Source organism: Aquarana catesbeiana, linkage group LG02 (genome assembly GCF_042186555.1).
Source record: "Aquarana catesbeiana isolate 2022-GZ linkage group LG02, ASM4218655v1, whole genome shotgun sequence".
NCBI lineage: Eukaryota > Metazoa > Chordata > Amphibia > Anura > Ranidae > Aquarana > Aquarana catesbeiana.
This window is the reverse complement of record NC_133325.1, coordinates 131,366,066-131,386,489: the sequence shown is the minus strand read 5'-3', so window position 1 is coordinate 131,386,489 and position 20,424 is coordinate 131,366,066. Positions and strand designations below refer to the sequence as shown.

Here is a 20,424-nt window from a genome sequence, read left to right as displayed (position 1 = left end):
GGCCGGGCCGAGCCGGCTGGCTGATCTGCAGGTCCCTCCACCCCCCCTGAAAACAGAAAGTGGCAGTAGGACGAGTGCCCTAGAGGAGGCGGCTATCAGATTCTTTTGGAGGGCTACAGAGGTCCTGGGAGCACCACAGACCAGGCAGGAGAACATTGCTACATTCATAGCATATAAAATGCAGAGGATGGAGGAGGGCCAAAAAGCCATGTGTCAGGCCCTCATATCAGAGGCTCTGGAGAAAGGTATGAGGGGCCAAATTACACCTCACACACAGCTTTGGGATGGTCCTCCTCCTCCTCCTGCAGGTCCTCCTCCTCCTCCTCCCTCTTCTCCAGGTCCTCCCAGTCCTCCTCCAGGTCCTCCCAGTCCTCCTCCTCCTCCTCCTCCTCCAGGTCCTACTCCTCCTCCTGCCACATCTCCAACAGCACAGCCACAGCCCGGAAGGAAGTGTGTAAGGAAGACCAGACAGTGATTGCCTTGGATCCAGTCTGGTCGGCCAAAAGATGCAGCCTCTTGTGGTACCACAGCCTGGGGACACAGATGTCATCTGCTGCTATCCGAGTCTCTGTGAATCCCGGACCAGACTGCCCTCCCTTATATATGGACTCCTCAGGCCACCAATTTTGATGTTTAAGAATTGATGTCTGCCGTGGGGGTCCCAGGCTTCACTAATTTCTGCTGTTGATCCAGTGTTGCCTTCCTCTTTGTTTGGTTCTGATCCCTTTAATAAAGGATTTTTGTTTTGAATTATACTCTCCTATGTGTTTTACTTCAAAAATGACAGTTTGTTTGTGAGGATTCAGGTACATTTCTAATATACAATGTGAAATGAACAAGGGACACCAACACCAAACAATCTCCTGGAGATTAAATAATAAAAGATATCAATGGTGTTGGGGTAACTTGACACACAAAACACACACAAAAATATTCTGGAGTAAAAATAAAAATAACATTGAACAAAGATCAGCCTTGGAAAAAATCCAAACATTAAAGAAAAAAAAAGGCTTAAAAACAAAAAAAAAAACCCATAAAAAATATAAAACTGTCAGATGTGACAACTAATAACAATATATTGAGGGAATCCCACTAAAAAAACACAAATAAAAGTTTGTGAGAAGTGTGTGTGAATATGAGCAGCAAAACGACTTAATTCTTGTCACATTATAAAGAAGAAGAAAGTGCGCTGTATTAAACCATTTTTAACATTGCAGCGTGACGAAAGTGCTGTATCCATTGCGAACGCTAAGTTTACCAGAACGAGCTGTCCCGTGTCGGAATTTCTTCTGAGCATGCGTGGCACTTTGTGCGTCGGAACAGGCCACACACGGTCGGAATTGACGCGATCGGATTTTGTTGTCGGAAAATTTTATCTCCTGCTGTCCAACTTTGTGTGTCGGAAAATCCGATGGAAAATGTCCGATGGCGCCCACACACGGTCGGAATTTCCGACAACACGCTCCGATCGGACAATGTCCATCGGAAAATCCGACCGTGTGTACGGGGCATTAGAGTATGACACCATCATCAGAAATAGTCAGCCAAAATAAATTCACCCAAAACCAATTTATTTTATTGTAAATAGATAATAAAATGTAATCTGTTTTCTCATGGCTTTGCAAGCTCCAGTTCCCTGATAGACTGACAACAGCAAGGATCATAGAGTGGAAGATCTGACTAAATTTCAAAAAAGATATAAAAGGCTAACAGATGACTCAGCCCAAAATCAACCCATAACTTTAAGCGAAGTGCCATTTACATGGCTTGAGAGTGTGGTGACCCCTTACATTCATGGCTAGTGGAGAAATGCTTTTTCATTTATGGTCAGTAGGAGAAGAACTCCTCCAAACAAGGGGTCAATGGGAAGAATGCCTTGTTCACATTGATGGTCAGAGTAGTGCCCTTAAAATTTGCTGATCAGTGGAATGACCATTACATTAGTGGTCAGTAGAGAACTGGGAAGAATATCTCTTACAAGCAGTTACAGAGGTAATTCCACTCCACTGACTGTTGCATTGTGTAGGTGCTGAAAATCTCTCTCTCCCTCTCTCCCTCAACCATTGAAATCTGTAAAAAAAAGAAAATAACCCTCCTTTTTTCTTTCTTTTTTTTTTACAAAGCAGTAAAAATTAGCTCACAGTTCCATGTCCCAGAATTATTCATACTTAATATTTTATCTCTACCTCACTTTAAAAGGAAAAATGCAAAGTTTGTTCTAGGTACAGTAACAGACTTTTTTTTCCCTTCTAGGATGGGTGTAGGCATCTTTTCAGAGTGTGTTTTCTTCCTCAAAGTCAACTCTTTACCATCCAAAGAAAAGGCTAACCTCAAGACCAGCATAACTTCCAATGGAGGAGCTATTTCCTTTGCTATCAATGAAAAGGTATGTGTAGCAACTGACTGCGTTGACACCATTTGTTATGTATTGATGACTTCTTGCCATGGCCAGATGTATAGCAACTGTTCTAGGAGAGCTCATGTCCTCCAGTAAACAACTCTGGCCCTTGTTTTAGAATGCCCCAAGTTGCAGAATTATTTTAGCATTTAAAGGATTAGCCCTTTTAAGTTATTTTTCAACAGTAGGTTGAATCTAGTGAGTTGTGTCGCCCATTGGCTTTCTGTGTTTCTCTACAGTGAACTCCAGTGGTGAGATCTTACCGCAGTTTCCAACTCCTTTTCCATCCACAATACAGTTTTGCTACTCCTGCATTGTTTATATTTTTCTGGTACAATATTTTTATTGAAATAAACAATAAAGATATATATCTATAATAATCCCGCGCAGGGGATATGAACAGTGAGCATGACATAGTCCAACATAGGATACACATATAAACAAGTTTTATATGAGGAACTATCGAACCGCAATGACCCTCTCCTCAAAGCCAGGGGTCAACACAAGGTGCTTGAGCAGAATTGTTCAGGGATTTGGGTGTGGACAGTCCACAAAAATCGGGGGAAATAAATCTTAAACCAAACTCGCAAAACAAAAAAAAATAAAGAATAAGTAGGAGAGAACGGGGAAAGGATTAGATGGCAGAGGGGGAAGTGGGAAATGAGAGGAGATCCCAGAACAAGAAGAGAGAAAAGGAGGAGAAGGGGAGAGGGTTCCCCCAGGCCAGGGGGCAGAGGAGATCAAATTGGAAGGCCTAGGCTGGTCGGGTGCAAGGTCGGAAGAGCGTAAGACCACCAGGGACCCCATACCTTAAGAAATTTAGTATGGGAGTCATGGATGATACTAGTCATCTTCTCATTAGTCATGAGAGTCATTAAGGTGCTCTTCACTTCCATGAATGAGACCGCCAGATTCCTCCAAGCCCTAGCTATCGTCCGTTTGGCTGCAGTGAATAAATAGGTGGCCAATTTCTGTTGATAGGAGAAAAGGCCTGGGATTGGACAATGGAGTAAAGCCTATTTGGCATCTTTGCATGTGGACATGTGGCCCGCCAGCCAGCAGGTGACGTTGTGGCAAGTGATCATCCGCAATGTGTGACAGGTGACATGGCAAGTGACAATCTGCTACGTGTGGCAGATAGCGTTGTGGCAAGTGACAATCCACAACGTGTGGCAGGTGGCATCATGGCAAGCGTCAATCCACAATGTGTGATGTCGTGGCAAGTGACAATCCGCAATATGTGGCAGGTGACATCATTGCAAGCGACAATCCGCAACGTGTGGCAGGTGGTGTCGTGGCAAGTGACAATCCCCAATGTGTGACATCGTGGAAAGTGACAATCCGCCTTGTGTGGCAGGTGACATCGTGGGAAGTGACAATCCGCAATATGTGGCAAGTGACAATCCACATCTGGTGACAGGTGACGCAGCAAGTGACAATCCGCATCTGAAGGCAGGTGACGTTGGCAAGTGACTTGCTCAGAGCTCCCACTGATTCTGCATTATGTTGAGCTGAACTATTTTATTATATATAACAATGTAATAATAGAAATATTGCACTTCAATAATATATTTTTGCAATACGGTGTTTCTAACTGGGGGATGGGACTGACTGGAGGAGGAGAGAGATCTCTGTTCGTAATCACTAGGAACAGCAGATCTGTCTCTCCTCCTCTGTCAGAATGGGGATCTGTTTGTTTACATTGACAGATCCCCGTTCTGGCTCTCTATGGAGCGATCGCGGGTGGCCGGCTGACATTGCGGCCGCTGGCCACGCACAGGTCCTCTTTATACTCTTACATACATGTATAGAGCCATGACAGGTCCTCTTTATACTCCTATACATGAATAGAGCCATAACAGGTCCTTTTTATAGAGCCATGACAGGTCCTCTTTATATTCCTACATACATGTATTGAGCCATGACACGTCCTTTTACACTCCTATACACATGTATAGAGCCATGACAAGTCCTCTTTATACTCCTACATACATGTATTGAGCCATGACATGTCCTTTTACACTCCTATACACATGTATAGAGCCATGACAAGTCCTCTTTATACTCCTACATACATGTACAGAGCCATGACAGGTCCTCTTTATACTCCTATACATGTATAGAGCCATAACAGGTCCTCTTTACACTCCTTTACATGTATAGTGCCATGACAGGTCCTCTTTACACTCCTATACATGATTTGAGCCATAACCGGTCCTATTTATATTCCTACATACATGTATTGAGCCATGACACGTCCTTTTACACTCCTATACACATGTATAGAGCCATGACAAGTCCTCTTTATACTCCTATACATGTAAACAACCATGACAGGTCCTCTTTATACTCCTATATACATGTATAGAGCCATGACAGGTCCTCTTTATACTCCTTTACATGTATAGAGCCATGACAGGTCCACTTTATACTTATATACACGTATAGTGCCATAACAGGTCCTCTTTATACTCCTATACATGAATAGAGCCATAACAGGTCGTTTTTATACTCCTATACATGTAAACAACCATGACAGGTCCTCTTTATACTCCTATATACATGTATAGAGCCATGACAGGTCCACTTTAGTTATCATGATATAAAATAATGGATGTGGGGGCATTTTGTTGGGTGTTTTTTTTTTGGGGGGGGGGGGGGGCAGCATTTTATTCCTGGTACCAGGCAGCATAATGTCTTGGGCCGGCCCTGCCCCCAGCACTGCCACTTATCCCACACACACCCCACCCCCACCAAGGAGTAAGAGAAGGAGAAAAAATAGAGAATACATGTAAGGGAGAGGAAAAGAGGAGGAGGAACAAAGAAAAACGGAGAGAAAAAATAAGAGAAAGAACAAGAAATTAGGATAGAGAGAGATAAAAGGGAAAGAAAGGAGAACAAAGAGAAAGAGTGGTTCATCCTAGAATGTACCATAAGGGGTTTTAATACTGTACGAGTGGAAGGGACTGACAACCCACGCTACGAAAATAATTTTACTGTTGGGGTCCCCACAACTTGGGAAATTTTATCAAGGGGTCACAGCACTAGAGGTTGAGAACCACTGCTCTAAACCAATACGCCTGAAAATTAACAAGAGATGTATATTCTAATGACCCTGAGAAAATACTAAAAAGTTTAGATCAAACTTGGCGACATTTTCACCTGAAAAGGAGCTGGATACCACTAAGGCAGATGATTTTTTTTCTCCCATATCTCTCTCCCCTCATTATCACAAATACAAGCAGACTTGCTAGAAGATCAGATCTCAGCTAATGAAGTGCTCAATGCAATAACAACATTAAAACTTAATAAGAGACCGGGACCTGATGGGTTCTCTGCTCCATATTTTCTTTCTTTCACAGAAACTTTATCTCCTGTTTTAGTCAATGCCTTCAATTCCCTCCTCAAAGGTCAGTCTTTTAGACAGGAAATATTGACAGCAATAATATGCATGCTTCCCAAACCCCACACCGATGATACAATTTGGTCTAATTATCATCCTATTTTTCTGTTGAACCTAGACATCAATATTCTAGCTAAGGTTCTTGCTACTAGATTGAATATATTTATAGGAAATCTTGTACACCATGACCAAGTAGGTTTTATGCCTGTTCGGCAAGCCAGCGATGATATACATTGGGTGGTCCTTTTATCTCACTTTGCTAAAACACGTCGCATTCCATCCCATTTTCCATCCCGCATTTGATTCTATATCATGTTTTATCTGAGGAAGGGTGTGAGCAAGTAACAGAAATCTTTTTGAACACTTTCTGAGATCAACAACCGATTCATTAGGAGGGGAGGTAAGAGATATAAGAAAAGACATAGCCAGAGGAGTGACAACAAGACAACAAAATCGTCAGAGATGGTGAACGACAATGTGTAACGACTGACTGTTAGAGCTGCCGGTCCTGTATTGCACCCTTGGTTTTGGGAGACCCTAATCCCTATGCTGGGCGAGACTGCCGTAATAGCAGTCATCGCCGTCTGGTAAGCAGAATTTACACACTCACTTTATGGTGGATCTTCTACTGGCGTTTTTCTCTTGGATGGGTGCTTTTCATCTACTTTGTGGATCGAATATCTCTGGACTTTTTTTTAGATTATTTTTTTCATATGCAATTGCAATATATGCTGTTTGTCCATTTGAATTTTTCATGTGATATATTTTTTTGTTCACTGTTTTATGTTTTAAGTCACATGGTGGGATTTCACTCTTGCTAAGATCTTTCATGCATTTTTTTAGCGTTGCACTTTTCTGTTTATGATTCTATATCATGGTCTTATATGCATTTTACTCTGCAGAAATGGGGCTTTGGCCCTCATTTCTTACAATGGATCACTGCATTATACAATCAACCTAAAGCATATATTAAATATGCGGGCTATAAATCAGATGGATTTATTATAGGAAGGGGCACAAGACAAGCTTGCCCTCTTTCTCCTCTTCTATTCGCCCTGCTTATTGAACCATTGGATCAGAGAATTAGAACTGATCCTTCCATTACAGGCATAGAACTAGGTGGATAACATCATAAGTTGTGCTTATTTGCAGATGATATTTTTTATACTTATCCTCCCCACAAATCTCTATCCCTAGTCTTACGAACATCCTAAACAGGTTTTTAGCCATTTCAGGTCTAGGTCAAGTGTTACTAAACCCAGTAATATGAAAATAGTTCATCTGTGCCCACAGCTTATAAATCTTCTTTTTACATTAAAATATTGCCACTATATACCTTTTTTGGCTGATCTGTATACCACGGTCAGTGATAAACTGCACATTTTCTCCAGTGCTGAGCATTCAGTTAGGAGATTTCCACTTCAGCCTGCATATACACCCACATGTGTGATGCCAATATCACGTGACCTGGCTAGCTCTGAGAACAAGTAAATCTGCAAGCATGTGCAGGGTTTGCAAGCATGTGCAGGTTGGCTACCCTGCCTGTGTTAGCTGGTCTTCCCCAGATAGACAGTGCGGGAGGGGCAGAATCTGTGCATACAGGATAAAACAGCCTTTTTACACAATGCAGAGGATTAACCCCTTAAGTTCCACAGTGAGAATAACAAGCATGCTATGCTGCATATACAGACAGATTTTACTGTTGTGGGTTTAGTAATAGTTTAAAATTATTATGCAGAAATCAACAACATTGAATATTTCATTATCTGATAAGGAAATGTGTACTGTTAGGGAGGCATTTCCTTTTAAATACTACACACAGTCTGCCTTACTTGGGTATCCAGCTCACCGCAGATCACAAAGACCTATTTTCCGCCAATTATCCAGCCTTATTGAAACAAACCATGAGTTTATTGTCAAAATGGTAATCTATTCCACTTTCCTGGTTCGAGAAAATCTATTTAATCAAAATGACCATTCTTCCGAATTTTTTATATTTATTTAGATTTCTCCCTATACACATCCTGGTTTATTTTTTAAGAATTATACAGCAGAGAGCGATACAATTCACTTGGGGACAAATTAAACCAAGATTGCTTAAAGAAACCTTATATCTCTCCAAATTGCGGGGTGGTTTGGGTTTTCCTAATTTCATGACATATTATAAGGTTGCTCAAGTGGCACAAATGTCAAAATATCAAGCTACTATTGAAACCCCCCTCTGAGTTGAATTAGAAGCTGTGGACTCTGACCCTTTCCCGATATCAAATATATTATGGTTAGGTCCAAGGGATCGTAAGAACCTTCTGAACCCGATCACTAAACATTCTTTATCATTATGGGATAGACACAGAACTACAGAGTTGTGCTCATAAGTTTACATACCCTGGCAGAATTTATGATTTCTTGGCAATTTTTCAGAGAATATGAATAACACAAAAACTTTCCTTTCACTGATGGTTAGTGTTTGGCTGAAGCCATTTATTATTAATCAACTGTGTTTACTCTTTTTAAATCATAATGGCAACAGAAACTACCCAAATGACCCTGATCAAAAGTTTACATACCCTGGTGATTTTGGCCTGATAACATGCACACATGTTGACACAAAGGGTTTGAATGGCTATTAAAGGTAACCATCCTCACCTGTAATCTGTTTGCTTGTAATTAGTGTGTGTGTGTCAGTGAGTTTCTGGACTCCTAACAGACCCTTGCATCTTTAATCCAGTGCTGCACAGAGGTTTCTGGATTCTGAGTCATGGGGAAAGCAAAAGATTTGTCAAAGGATCTGTGGGAAAATGTAGTTGAACTGTATAAAATAGGGGAGGAATATAAAAAGATATCCAAAGAATTGAAAATGCCAAGCAGCAGACAAACTCTAATCAAGAAGTGGAAAATGAGGGGTTCTGTTGAAACCAAACCACGGTCAGGTAGACCAACTAAAATTGCAGCCACAAATGCCAGGAAAATTGTTCGGGATGCAAACAAAAAAAACACAAATAACTTGAGGTGAAATACAGGACTCTCTGAAAAACATGTGGTGTGGCTGTTTCAAGATGCACAATAAGGAGGCACTTGAAGAAAGATGGGCTGCATGGTTGAGTCACCAGAAGAAAACCATTACTACACAAATGTCACAAAGCATCCCACTTACAATACGCCAAACAGCAGAGAAACAAGCCTCAAACTTTCTGGCACAAAAGTCATTTGGAGTGATGAGACCAAAATTTAGCTTTTTGTCCACAACCATAAATGCTACATTTGGAGAGAAGTAAACAAGGCCTATGATGAAAGGTACACCATTCCTACTGTGAAACACGGAGGTGGATCGCTGATGTTTTGGGAATGTGTGAGCTACAAAGGCACAGGAAATTTGGTCAAAATTGATGGCAAGATGAATGCAGTATGTTATCAAAAAATACTGGAGAAACATTTGCATTCATCAGCCAGGAAGCTGCGCATGGGACGTACATGGACATCCAACATGACAATGATCCAAAACACAAGGCCAGGTCGACCTCTCTTTGGCTACAGCAGAATAAAAGGAAGGTTCTGGAGTGGCCCTCTCAGTCTCCTGACCTCAATATCATTGAGCCACTCTGGGGAGATCTCAAATATGCAGTTCATGCAAGATAGCCCAAGAATTTGCAGAATTTACTGAAAAATGTAAACTTATGAGCACAACTGTATGTATGGTCTACAGTCTTTACATAGCCCACTCTTTTCATTCCACAAAAATCTGGCCTTCTATCCAGCATGGACCTCCCCCATAACCTTCCGAGCCTGGTCAAAGGCTGGTATCTCATGCTTACACAATTTGGTTTCAGATTCATCAATATTACCTTTTCCAAAGTTATGTAAATCCTATGGGCTTCCCCAATCTGAATTATTTCAATATTTACTAAATAAAAATTTCTACACTACCTCTCTAAATACAAAGATTTCTATGACAAAACTGTCAATTTTCGAAAAAAATTGTAGGGGGGAGGATTTCATCACTCTATTCTCAATTGCTTACTAAACCTGATGCATCCCCACCCTCTTATGTGGCCAAATGGGAAAATGATCTATGTCGTACTATTGATGCAGCCGAATAGTCTGAGATATGGTCCATAACAAAATCTTCGTCACCAAATGTAACAGCAGTTGAGACTGTATACAAGGTACTCACAGGATGGTACTTAGTTCTAGCTAGAATCTTTAAATATGTTCCGGGTCATTTGGCTTCCTGTTTTCGCGGCTGTTCACATTTACACATATGGTGGAAATGTCCAGAGGTACAAGAATTTTGGAAATCTATTTTCATGCTTGCCTCAGCAATGTTTCGAAAGCACTATTACACCTGACCCGGCATTGGCCCTTCTAAACTTAAGACCGGAATTTCTACTACAAAATCGGTTTACATTTTTATTTCAGCTCTTAACAGCTGCTAAACAGACTATAGCTAAAGCTTGGAAAACACCTGTTCTGAATTTAGCCGATACCAAACCTAGAATGAACCAAACTCTGTTACATGCAAAGATGGAAGCTTTACATAAAAACAGTCTAAAAAAGTTTAATAAACTATGGAAACCATGGATTAAACATTTGCTTGCCACCAGACTTCGAAGACCAAGTACTTTTACCATGGTAGATGAGGATTTAATGTGAAGATATATATTTACCCTCTGGGAGTAACCTACCTTCGGGGACCTCCTATCCCTCCCTCTTCCTACTTGCTTTCTTCCGCCTCCTTGTTGTAAACCCCTTCCCCTCCTTATTTTTCATATTATCTTTTTAATTCAGGTAAACTCCACTATAGTTGGTTGACCATAATAATATTCTGATATTAGGCCCCAAATCAGCAGTAGATTAACCATAATATTCCACTATTGAAAAGAGCACCAAATCTACTAGCGACTCTACATAAATGTATAAATATATATATATATATATAGTAGATTATAGTAGATTGTTGTTTAGATAGATAACTATTAATTTACTGCATTGATCTGTCTTACTTTAATTCTTAACTACAAAATTGTCAATGTCCATAAAGTCATATGTGACTAGAGATCTACTTTCCTGTAATAAGATTATCTTAATGTTAGGATGTAAAATTTTTCTCTTTACTCATTACATTCAATGTTTTCTGATAATCTTTAATAAAATACTTGAACACGAAAAATAACAGAAAATCTAATTACCATCATGCAGAGCTTTAAATCAAGCCTGCATTTTATTCCATGCAGGTTAAAGAAATCAGTTTGCTTTCAGGCCTCATCCCCAGCGGTATATAGTCACCTTTCCTTAGCACTTATGTCACTCTATTGAGCCTTCAGAAGTGAGAATTGGGAGCCCCATGGAAACTTTTAGTTGCTGTAGTTGGAGTTTACACAAGGCTTTAGACTTTTTCAACTTTCTGCACTAAAAGCCGAACAAGACCAAAAAAAACATTTGGGGTTCAAAGAATCAGGAGTTCTTTGAACTCCTGTGTGAGTATGCTGAGCACATTATGCACACTTACCTTGCAAAACGCTCCTCCTTCAGGGATGCGATGTCTGTGTTCCCCCTCTTTAAGGCTTCCGCCTTCTCCTGGTCTTCTTTTGTCTGGAATTAAAAATAATTGCAATTTTTCACTTTCTGTAATAAAGGGAAATTTACAGGTGAAGTAATATGTTGGTCAATTTTTACTGTCAGAATATAATGCTGTTTATGGCTTATACATGAATTTCATTTTGATCAGAGTTCTTTGTCTTCTAGTGTACACATGTTGTTGCAGTAAGTAATGGAGCTCTGAATAGTTCCCAGCAGAAGAATATTCAGAAGCATTGTATACCGGTAGTGAAGCCTGATTTTATTTGGAGATCGATCCAGGAGAATCGACTTGTTGAGGTTGGATTGTGTGACAGTAGAGCATTAGAGGTGAAGCAGGACCAAATTAAAGGTAAATATTTATAAAGGCTGGAATGATAAGCCCAGATAAAATACCAAATTCTTTCATGCATTTCTTAGTGGGAAACCAGATTTTTTTTTACTTGCCATATACAGTAATCTTTTTCTTGAAGTCCATTGAGGGACACAGGAAGTCTTAAATCATTTGGTTATACTGCCAACTACAGGAGGATTGGACACAACACTAGTAAACAATAAAACTAGGCCAGCCCAGAGTACAACTACTAGCATGCCTCGGTTTTGTAGCAAAGCAATACAGATAACATGATCATGAACACATAGTCCTAACTTGATTTTACAGGGAATACAAAAATGTGATTTTCTTTCTTATCCATTGAAGGACAAAGGAAGTCCTAAACCTTCAGGACGTCCAAAAGCAGTCCAACTGAGGGCTAGGCAACACCGCAAATGATTGCTAAGGGGCCAAGGAAAATACAACAGGAATTAGCGATTGCCTGCAGGTCAAAGATCCTCGTGAAGGACCTTGCGTCCGAAGCTGGCATCAGATAAGACAGAAACGTCCACCTAGTAGAACTGCAACTTCTGAAATGTGTGAATAGAAATGAATAGGTGCAACGCTTCCTCACCGCCTGTCATTGGCCTCCAAACACGGATCAGGCTTCAGAGGAAAGGGAGAGTTAGACGCATATCTAAATCTACCCTAAATCTGTTGTTTTTTCAACAGAAGAATCTGTCCTGCAGCTGTAGCCAAACCATTTAACACCACCAGGGATGCTTACAATGGTCAGCTTTTATTTACTTATGTAAAACCTTTATCCCAAAAGAAAAAAAGAAAACTGTTTCTGTAACTGCTTATAAAATGTTAGTTGGAGTTCCACTTCAGTTTGTTATTGTATCTAAATTTGGTAGTGCATCTAACACTACCGTCCCCCTAGACTGACAGGGCTGCTGTGGGGGCACTCTAATACAGGAGGTGTGCTACTGGCCAGATCACCAGGTGAAAACAAGGGGAAAAAACTAAAGAAGAAAACTAATGCATTGCCATTACATCTAATGCAGTATGTCACATGTTTGGTTTTGGATTTATTACCACTTTTTCTAATAATGCTAACAATAATAATATGTTAGGTACACACCATTTTGGAAAAAGGTTAAATCTATACATATCTGCTTGGGAAAGAGGGACACCCTGAGATACAAAAGAGATGTGGCACACTCCGCATGCTGCAGCAAAGATGGGCACGGCTAAATTGCGCTGAATATTGGTAGTGGAGTGTTAACCACTTCAGCCCCGGAAGATTTTACCCCCTTCCTGACCAGAGCGTTTTTTGCGATTCGGCACTGCGTCAATTTAACTGACAATTGCGCGGTCGTGCGACGTGGCTCCCAAACAAAATTGATGTCCTTTTTTTCCCACAAATAGAGCTTTCTTTTGGTGGTATTTGATCGCCTCTGCGATTTTTATTTTTTGAGCTATAAACAAAATAAGAGCATTTTGCTATAATAAATATCCCCCAAAAATATATAAAAAAACATTTTTTTTCCTCAGTTTAGGCCGATCGTATTCTTCTACATATTTTTGGTAAAAAAAAATTGCAATAAGCATTTATTGATTGGTTTGTGCAAAAGTTATAGCGTTTTCTAAATAGGGGATAGTTTTATGGCATTTTTATTAATATTTTTTTTTTTACTAGTAATGGCGGCGATCAGCAATTTTTATTGTGACTGCGACGTTATGGCGGACATGTCGGACATTTTTGGGACCACTGTCATTTATACAGCGATCAGTGCGATTAAAAATGCACTGATTACTGTGTAAATTACACTGGCAGTGAAGGGGTTAACCACTAGGGGGCGGGGAGGGGTTAAGTGTGTCTTAGGGGAGTGATTACTAACTGTAGGGGGATGGGCTAGCAGTGTCATTACTCTGATCACAGCTCCCGATGACATGGAGTTGTGATCAGTGACACTTGTCACTAGGCAGAATGGGGAGATGCTGTTTACATCAGCATCTCCCGTTCCTCCTCTCCGTGAGGCGATTGCGGGTATCCCCGCGGCGATCGAGTCCACGGGACCCGCGACCCGAATCACGGAACTCCCGGCCGGCACGCACGCAATGGCACGGCGGGGAATTCAAATGGACGTACAGGTATGCCCATTTGCCCAGCCGTGCCATTCTGCCGATGTACATCGGCGTGCGCCGGTCGGGAACCGGTTAAATAGAGTCTTAAGGCTTTATACTGTATTCGTTGTACATAATACAGTGGGTAAAATAAGTATTGGCATCACCATTTTTCGAGGTAAATATATTTCTTAAGGTGCTATTGACATGAAATTTTTACCACATGTTGGTAACAACCCAATCAATCCATACATACAAAGAAACCAAAACAAATAAGTTCAGAAATTATGTTATGTGTAATAAAATGGAATGACACAGGGAAAAGTGTTTAACACATGAAGAAAGGGAGGTGCAAAAAGGCATGGAAAGCCAAGACACCAGCTGAAATCTATCAGTAATTAGAAAGAAATGCTGTTCCTTGTCAGTGCAAATTAATTCCAGCCTGTTCAGTCTCAACTGATGGCCTATAAAAAGGTGTCCCATTACGAAGGTGTCACACAAGAAACATTTCATGATGGGTAAAAGCAAAGAGCTCTCTCAAGACCTTTGCAGCCTTATTGTTGCAAAACATACTGATGGTATTTGTTACAGAAGTATTTCTAAACTTCTAAATGTTCCAGTGAGCACTGTTGGGGCCATAATCCGGAAGTGAAAAAGAACATCATTTCACCATAAACCTTCCACGACCAAGTGCTCCTCGCAAGATTTCTGACAGAGGAGTGAAAAGAATTATCAGAAGAGTGGTCCAAGAGCCAATGACCACTTGTGGAGAGCTTCAGAAAGACCTGGAGTTGGCAGGTACAATTGTTTCTAGGAACAATAAGTAATGCACTCAACCGCTATGGCCTGTATGCACGCTCACCATGCAAGACTCCATTGCTGAAGAAAAAGCATGTTGAAGCATACAGTACAGGCAAACTTCATATCGTTGAAGGAAGGATGAATAGAAAAATGTATAAATTTTGGCAGCTTGATAAAAATCTGCTGCCATCTACCAGGATGATAAAGATGAAACAAGGGTGGACATTTCAAAAAGACAATGATCCCAAACACAAAGCCAAGGAATGATTGGTTTCAAATAAAGAAATTAAAGCTGCTAGAATGGCCCAGCTAATTACCTAGCTTGAATCCAATAAAAAATCTATGGATAGAACTAAAGATCAGAGTTCATAGAAGAGGCCAACAGAACTTTCAAGATTTGAAGACACTGTGGAAGAATGGGCAAAAATCACACCTGAGCAATGCATGTGACTTGTTCCTCCATAAAGGAGGCATCTTGAAGCTGTCATTACCAACAAAGGATTTTGTACGAACCGAAAATAAATTCCAGTTAGCGTGTTAAGAAAAGCAATTATGCCCAATGAAGAATGGGGGGGGGTGGGGACAATAGGGCCCAGTGGGGGGTGAGAGAGAACGATAGTACTCATTGTAGGTGGGGAGGAACAGTGGTTTCCAGGCTGGGGAGAACAACAGTAGTGCCTAATAGTGGATGGGGGAGAACTATAGTGCCTAACAGAAGGGGTGGTGGGGGGGGGGGACATAGTGTCCAGCAGGGCAAGAACAATATTACTAGCTTAAATTAGGATGGTAAGAACATTAGTGTTCAGCAAGGAGTGGAAAGAGCACAATAGTGCCCAGCAGAGTGTGGGGATGAATAATAGTGCCCAGCGGTGGGTGATGGAGAACAGTACAGCCCAGTTGGGTGTGGAGAGAACAGATTATACAGACTCTGTCAAGCGGGAAAACGTTTCATTGCACAGTCTGCATAGAGCTGAAGCCAAATGGAACAAGAGCCCTGTGCCACCCAGGACAGTCCCACAGAATCTCAGACTGTTGGGGGGGGGGGGGGGATGCTATGTGAATCTCCTTCATAGCAAATGACGTACAACTTTCCTACAAGCTGCTGAGAAAAAGAACAACTTCTGTGTTCCTGCTGTCAATTTGAGGATGAATTGCCGCTCGGTGCCTGCAGATTTGGTTGGTGAGGCCTTGATATAAAGCTCATTTTACTTTTTGCTACTGGATGTCTGTAAGGAAAAAAATAAATAAAAAATCAACAGGTGGCATTTTTTATTTGCGACTTGTGGTATGATTGTTTCCTTTCTGAAGAGAAAAAGGAATCCTCTATAATTTGTGACGCAGACTTTTCCAATCATCGGCATTTGTGCTCCTTCCACAGTTTATAGATGACACTTGCTATCCCCTATTGGAATACAGATTATCAGTGCTCATATATGATTTAATAAATAAAATGTATGTTGCATATTCTTATTAAGGAAACTAGTGAATGTTAATGTTTCTGTATGTATTTTTTTTTTTTCAGATGATAAAAAAGCTAGATTTCTTGCCAAATTTTTGAAACAGTCGAAAAGTGACACTGGTGAAAGGTAATTTATAACTCATAGTTAGTTTTACCATGTATTACCTGTACCATGAACAGAGTGAAAACAGTCAAGGTGTTTTTCTGTAAACATTTCTCCTCTCTCACATAGGGATTTCATAGATGCTGAAGAGTTTGAAGAGGAAGGAGATGAAGAAGAGCTTCCATTTGATACAGAAGTGGCAAAATACAGCTTTTTCCAAAAAGTATGTTTTTTTTAATTTGATAATAAGTAATAGTAATCCTGCAGAATTGTGCTGCAGTAGTATTTATATATATATTTTAAAATACTGTTGCCTAGACTGCAGAGCATGTCATACTAAAGTACAGTAATTTCTTCCAAAGAGGATTCGTTCTCATTAATATTGATTCAGAATATTGGCTGCCTCATCTATTTCTAGATGACAGCTATGGTTTACATGTAAATCATTTATTAGGTGCGATGTTTTCATTTATAACATACAATATTCTGCTACTTGTTAATTTGATTAATTAACTTTGCTTATTTGTTTAACCCAAGAGATATTAGGGCTCATGCACACGGACGGTTTGACACATAACACCATGATTTTCCTCTTGATTTTCATGTGCCCGGAAAGCCGCAGGTGCCACATGCAGCCGGTCATAGCACATATGTCGTATTCCCTGAATGCAGAGTTTCTGCTAAAATGCATCAGTGTATAATTAACAACAACATGTGTGCAGCCATTTACTGCTATGGCTGGCTGTATGTGCCATCTGCGGCTCTCCTGACACAGAAAAACGCAGGGATATTTTTATGCCTCAAACCGTCCATGTGCATAAGACCTTAAAGTTATTTTATTCTAGGTTACATTACAAAAGCTGTGCTGAACTAAAGCAATGTTCACTCCAAATATTATCCTTTTGACCCAGTGAACTAGTTTTCCAGGCATTTCTATTAGTCCACTTTTTAAGTATGCAGTAAGTAGGTGATGTTGCAGCTTCACGGGTCAGGCTCTTTATATTTTTGAAATGGTACAAAACAAAAACCAAACATAACCTTCCACGTGTCTCCTACAGAAATGTGTGTGTTTTTTTATGTTATTCTTTAAACCGTCATCTCAACAAAACTTTACTTCATTAGGAGTACCATAGATAAGACTAAAGCTCTGAACCTCTTAAAACATATGTCATGTAGCTGCTTGAAATAGTTCTCTTGGAATATTCCATTGACATTTACAAAGAAAATATCCTTTATCACCAACATCTTATCATATAAAACCATGGAAAAACCAAAACCAGGGATGAGGCATGGGGATCAATCACTGGCCTCCTAGAGGAAGTTGAAATTTGGATAATAGGTTGTCTTGGGTTTTGAGCTAATGGATTCTTCACTCTGCACTTTTACTAAAATATGTCTCAACCAGCTCCTACAGAACCTTGTATGCTACTAATTACCCATGTTTACTATGTAACCTACAGTCACTTCAGTCACTTTTAGCAACTTGGGACAAATTCATGCTTTCTTGGTTTGGAAGTGTGGCTCAAATCAAAATAGCTTTTCTCCAAAATGTTTATTATTTCTGAGTTCTCCCAGTCGCGGTTCCTTCATCTATTCTTAGGTCTATGCAGAGACTTATCCTTGGCTTTATTTGGAGTAATAGCAAACCTAGACTGAAGGGGGAAACCCTCTTTTGATCAAAATTTATTGGGGGATTAGGACTACAGAACATCTCAAAATATTATCAACTGGCCCAGTTTGCTCATATTCTTAAAGCGGAGTTCCACACAAAAATGGAACTTTCGCTTTTCGGAACCCTCCCCCCCTCCGGTGTCACATTTGGCATCTTTCCTGGGGGGAGGGGGGTGCAGATACCTGTCTAAGACAGGTATTTGCATCCACTTCCGGCATAGACTTCCACGGGAGTCTATGCCTCTTCCTGTCCCTCCGCGCTGTCTCCTGGGAAACACACAGGTCCCAGGAGATAGCGGGGACCAGTTACGATGCGCAGCGCGACTCTTCCGCAACGCTTCACTTCCTGATTTCCTCACCCAGGATGGCGGCGGCAGCTGCCGAGAATCGAGCGGGTTATCGGCGTCGGCTGCCAACATCGCTGGACCCTGGGACAGGTAAGTGGCCATTTATTAAAAGTCAGCAGCTGCAGTATTTGTAGCTGCTGGCTTCTAATATTTATTTTTTTTAGGTGGATTTAGGTGGTCTCCCTCTTTAAGTTCAATGCTTCTTCTGAACTCCTAGGGGTGCCCCTAGAGCAGTGGTTTTCAACTTAGGGGTCGAATGACGATTTTCCAGGGGTCACCAAATCCGGGGCTGTTCCTGAAGCCCATGCTACTCTCCAAACCATTTCGCAGGCACACAGCTGGGCTGTTCCTGGAGCCCACGGCGGCCCACTCAGCCTCTTCGCAGCCGCCCATTTAGTTCATGGCATGGCTGGGGGGCAGAGACTAGAGGTCAGCTGACTGGTGAGGAATGTGAAGTGGGAGGGGCTGGAGGAGACCCTATCTCCTGAATTTGGCATAGGTGTCACTGCTACGATACACCACAAAGTCGGAGACACAGTGAGTAACAATACCTGTGATTATAGTTGCCATTAAAAGTCCCCACTACAGTTCTCAGATCAGCAGATGGCCTTGATCAAGAGCACCTAAGTTGGCTGATCCGAACTCCCCCCAGAACTGCCACTCATCCCACTCCCCCCACCAAAGAGTATGAGAAGGAATAAAAACAGAATACATGGAAGGGAGAGGAAAAGAGGGGGAGGAACAAAGAAAAAGGGAGAGAAAGAGAAAGATGGCTAGAGAGAGGGATGGGGAAAAAATCAGGACATTAGCATAGAGAGAGTTAAAAGGAAAGAAAGGAGAACAAAGAGAAAGAGTGGTACATCCTCAAATATACCATAAGGGGTTTTAATACTGTACGAGTGGAAGGGACTCAGGGAGCGCTAAATGTCCATGGGTTAGGGTTGCAAATTACTTGTCTTGCCTTGCGTGCTGACAACACACGCTACGAAAATAATTTTACTGTTGGGGCCCCACAACTTGAGAAATTTTATCAAGGGGCCACGGCACTAGAAGGTTGAGAACCACTGCCCTAGAGGTTATGGAATGTGATCTAAATCATAATCTACTGTGGATTAATCTGGCAGATAGGCTGCCCATTTCTAATCCGATTTTAGAACTCACCATGCAAGTTTGGGAAGCACATAAATATTGTGCAGGGTTACAATCACCGAGCAAACCTCTCATGTCATTTCTTTATAATTCAGCGTTTGGCCCTGCTTTCCACTCTCCCTCCTGTTTTCAGTTGTGGTCCAAGATGGGGGTTGCTCGGGTTTCCCAACTTGTTACCTGTAATAAAGTTCTTCCTTTTTAGCTGCTACAACAAACCTTTTAAAAGGTGTCTCAGCTACTTACCTTATCCTCCCCATTTCATAGACACCCACTTCTGCTTACCCTGGATCAGCAGGTGACGTACTGTAGACCTGTGGCTTACGCAGGAATAGGCAGCTCCAGTCCTGTTCATTGAGCCAGGGAGCCAAACATACTGCTCTTGCATTCTGGTTTCCTCATTGGACCTACTGGAAAAGCAATTTTTTAGGGGATTCTTACCAGTAACCACCAGTCAGGTTTCACCCTTCAGGGAAAGAACACCAAGTCGGTTCAGGTACAGTGGGGCAAAAAAGTATTTAGTCAGCCACCAATTGTGCAAGTTCTCCCACTTAAAAAGATGAGAGAGGCCTGTCATTGTCATCATAGGTATACCTCAACTAGGAGAGACAAAATGTGGAAACAAAATCAGACAATCACATTGTCTGATTTTTGAAAGAATTTAATTGCAAATTATGGTGGAAAATAAGTATTTGGTCAATATCAAAAGTTAATCTCAATACTTTGTTATATATCCTTTGTTGGCAATGACAGAGGTCAAATGTTTTCTGTAAGTCTTCACAAGGTTGTCACACACTGTTGCTGGAATGTTGGCCCATTCCTCCATGCAGATCTCCTCTAGAGCAGTGATGTTTTGGGGCTGTCGCTGGGCAACACGGACTTTCAACTCCCTCCAAAGGTTTTCTATGGGGTTGAGATCTGGAGACTGACTAGGCCACTCCAGGACCATGAAATGCTTCTTACGAAGCCACTCCTTCGTTGCCCGGGCAGTGTGTTTGGGATCATTTTCATGCTGAAAGACCCAACCACGTTTCATCTTCAATGCCCTTGCTGATGGGAGGAGGTTTGCACTCAAAATC

The 20,424-nt window shown here is 41.2% G+C and overlaps 1 protein-coding gene across 6 annotated transcripts in view; it reads left to right on the top strand.

Annotated features, from left to right (window-relative positions):
• Positions 1 to 20,424, top strand: part of PARP4 (poly(ADP-ribose) polymerase family member 4) — a 570,213-nt gene that overhangs the window by 21,469 nt on the left and 528,320 nt on the right. For all 6 annotated transcript variants that reach the window (XM_073613478.1, XM_073613479.1, XM_073613476.1 and 3 more), the window contains exons 2-5: positions 2,254 to 2,386; positions 11,544 to 11,727; positions 16,142 to 16,205; positions 16,311 to 16,404. In XM_073613478.1, the coding sequence (XP_073469579.1) occupies positions 2,255 to 2,386; positions 11,544 to 11,727; positions 16,142 to 16,205; positions 16,311 to 16,404 (474 nt within the window). In that variant the 5' untranslated portion in view covers position 2,254. The remainder of the gene's footprint in view (positions 1 to 2,253; positions 2,387 to 11,543; positions 11,728 to 16,141; positions 16,206 to 16,310; positions 16,405 to 20,424) is intronic.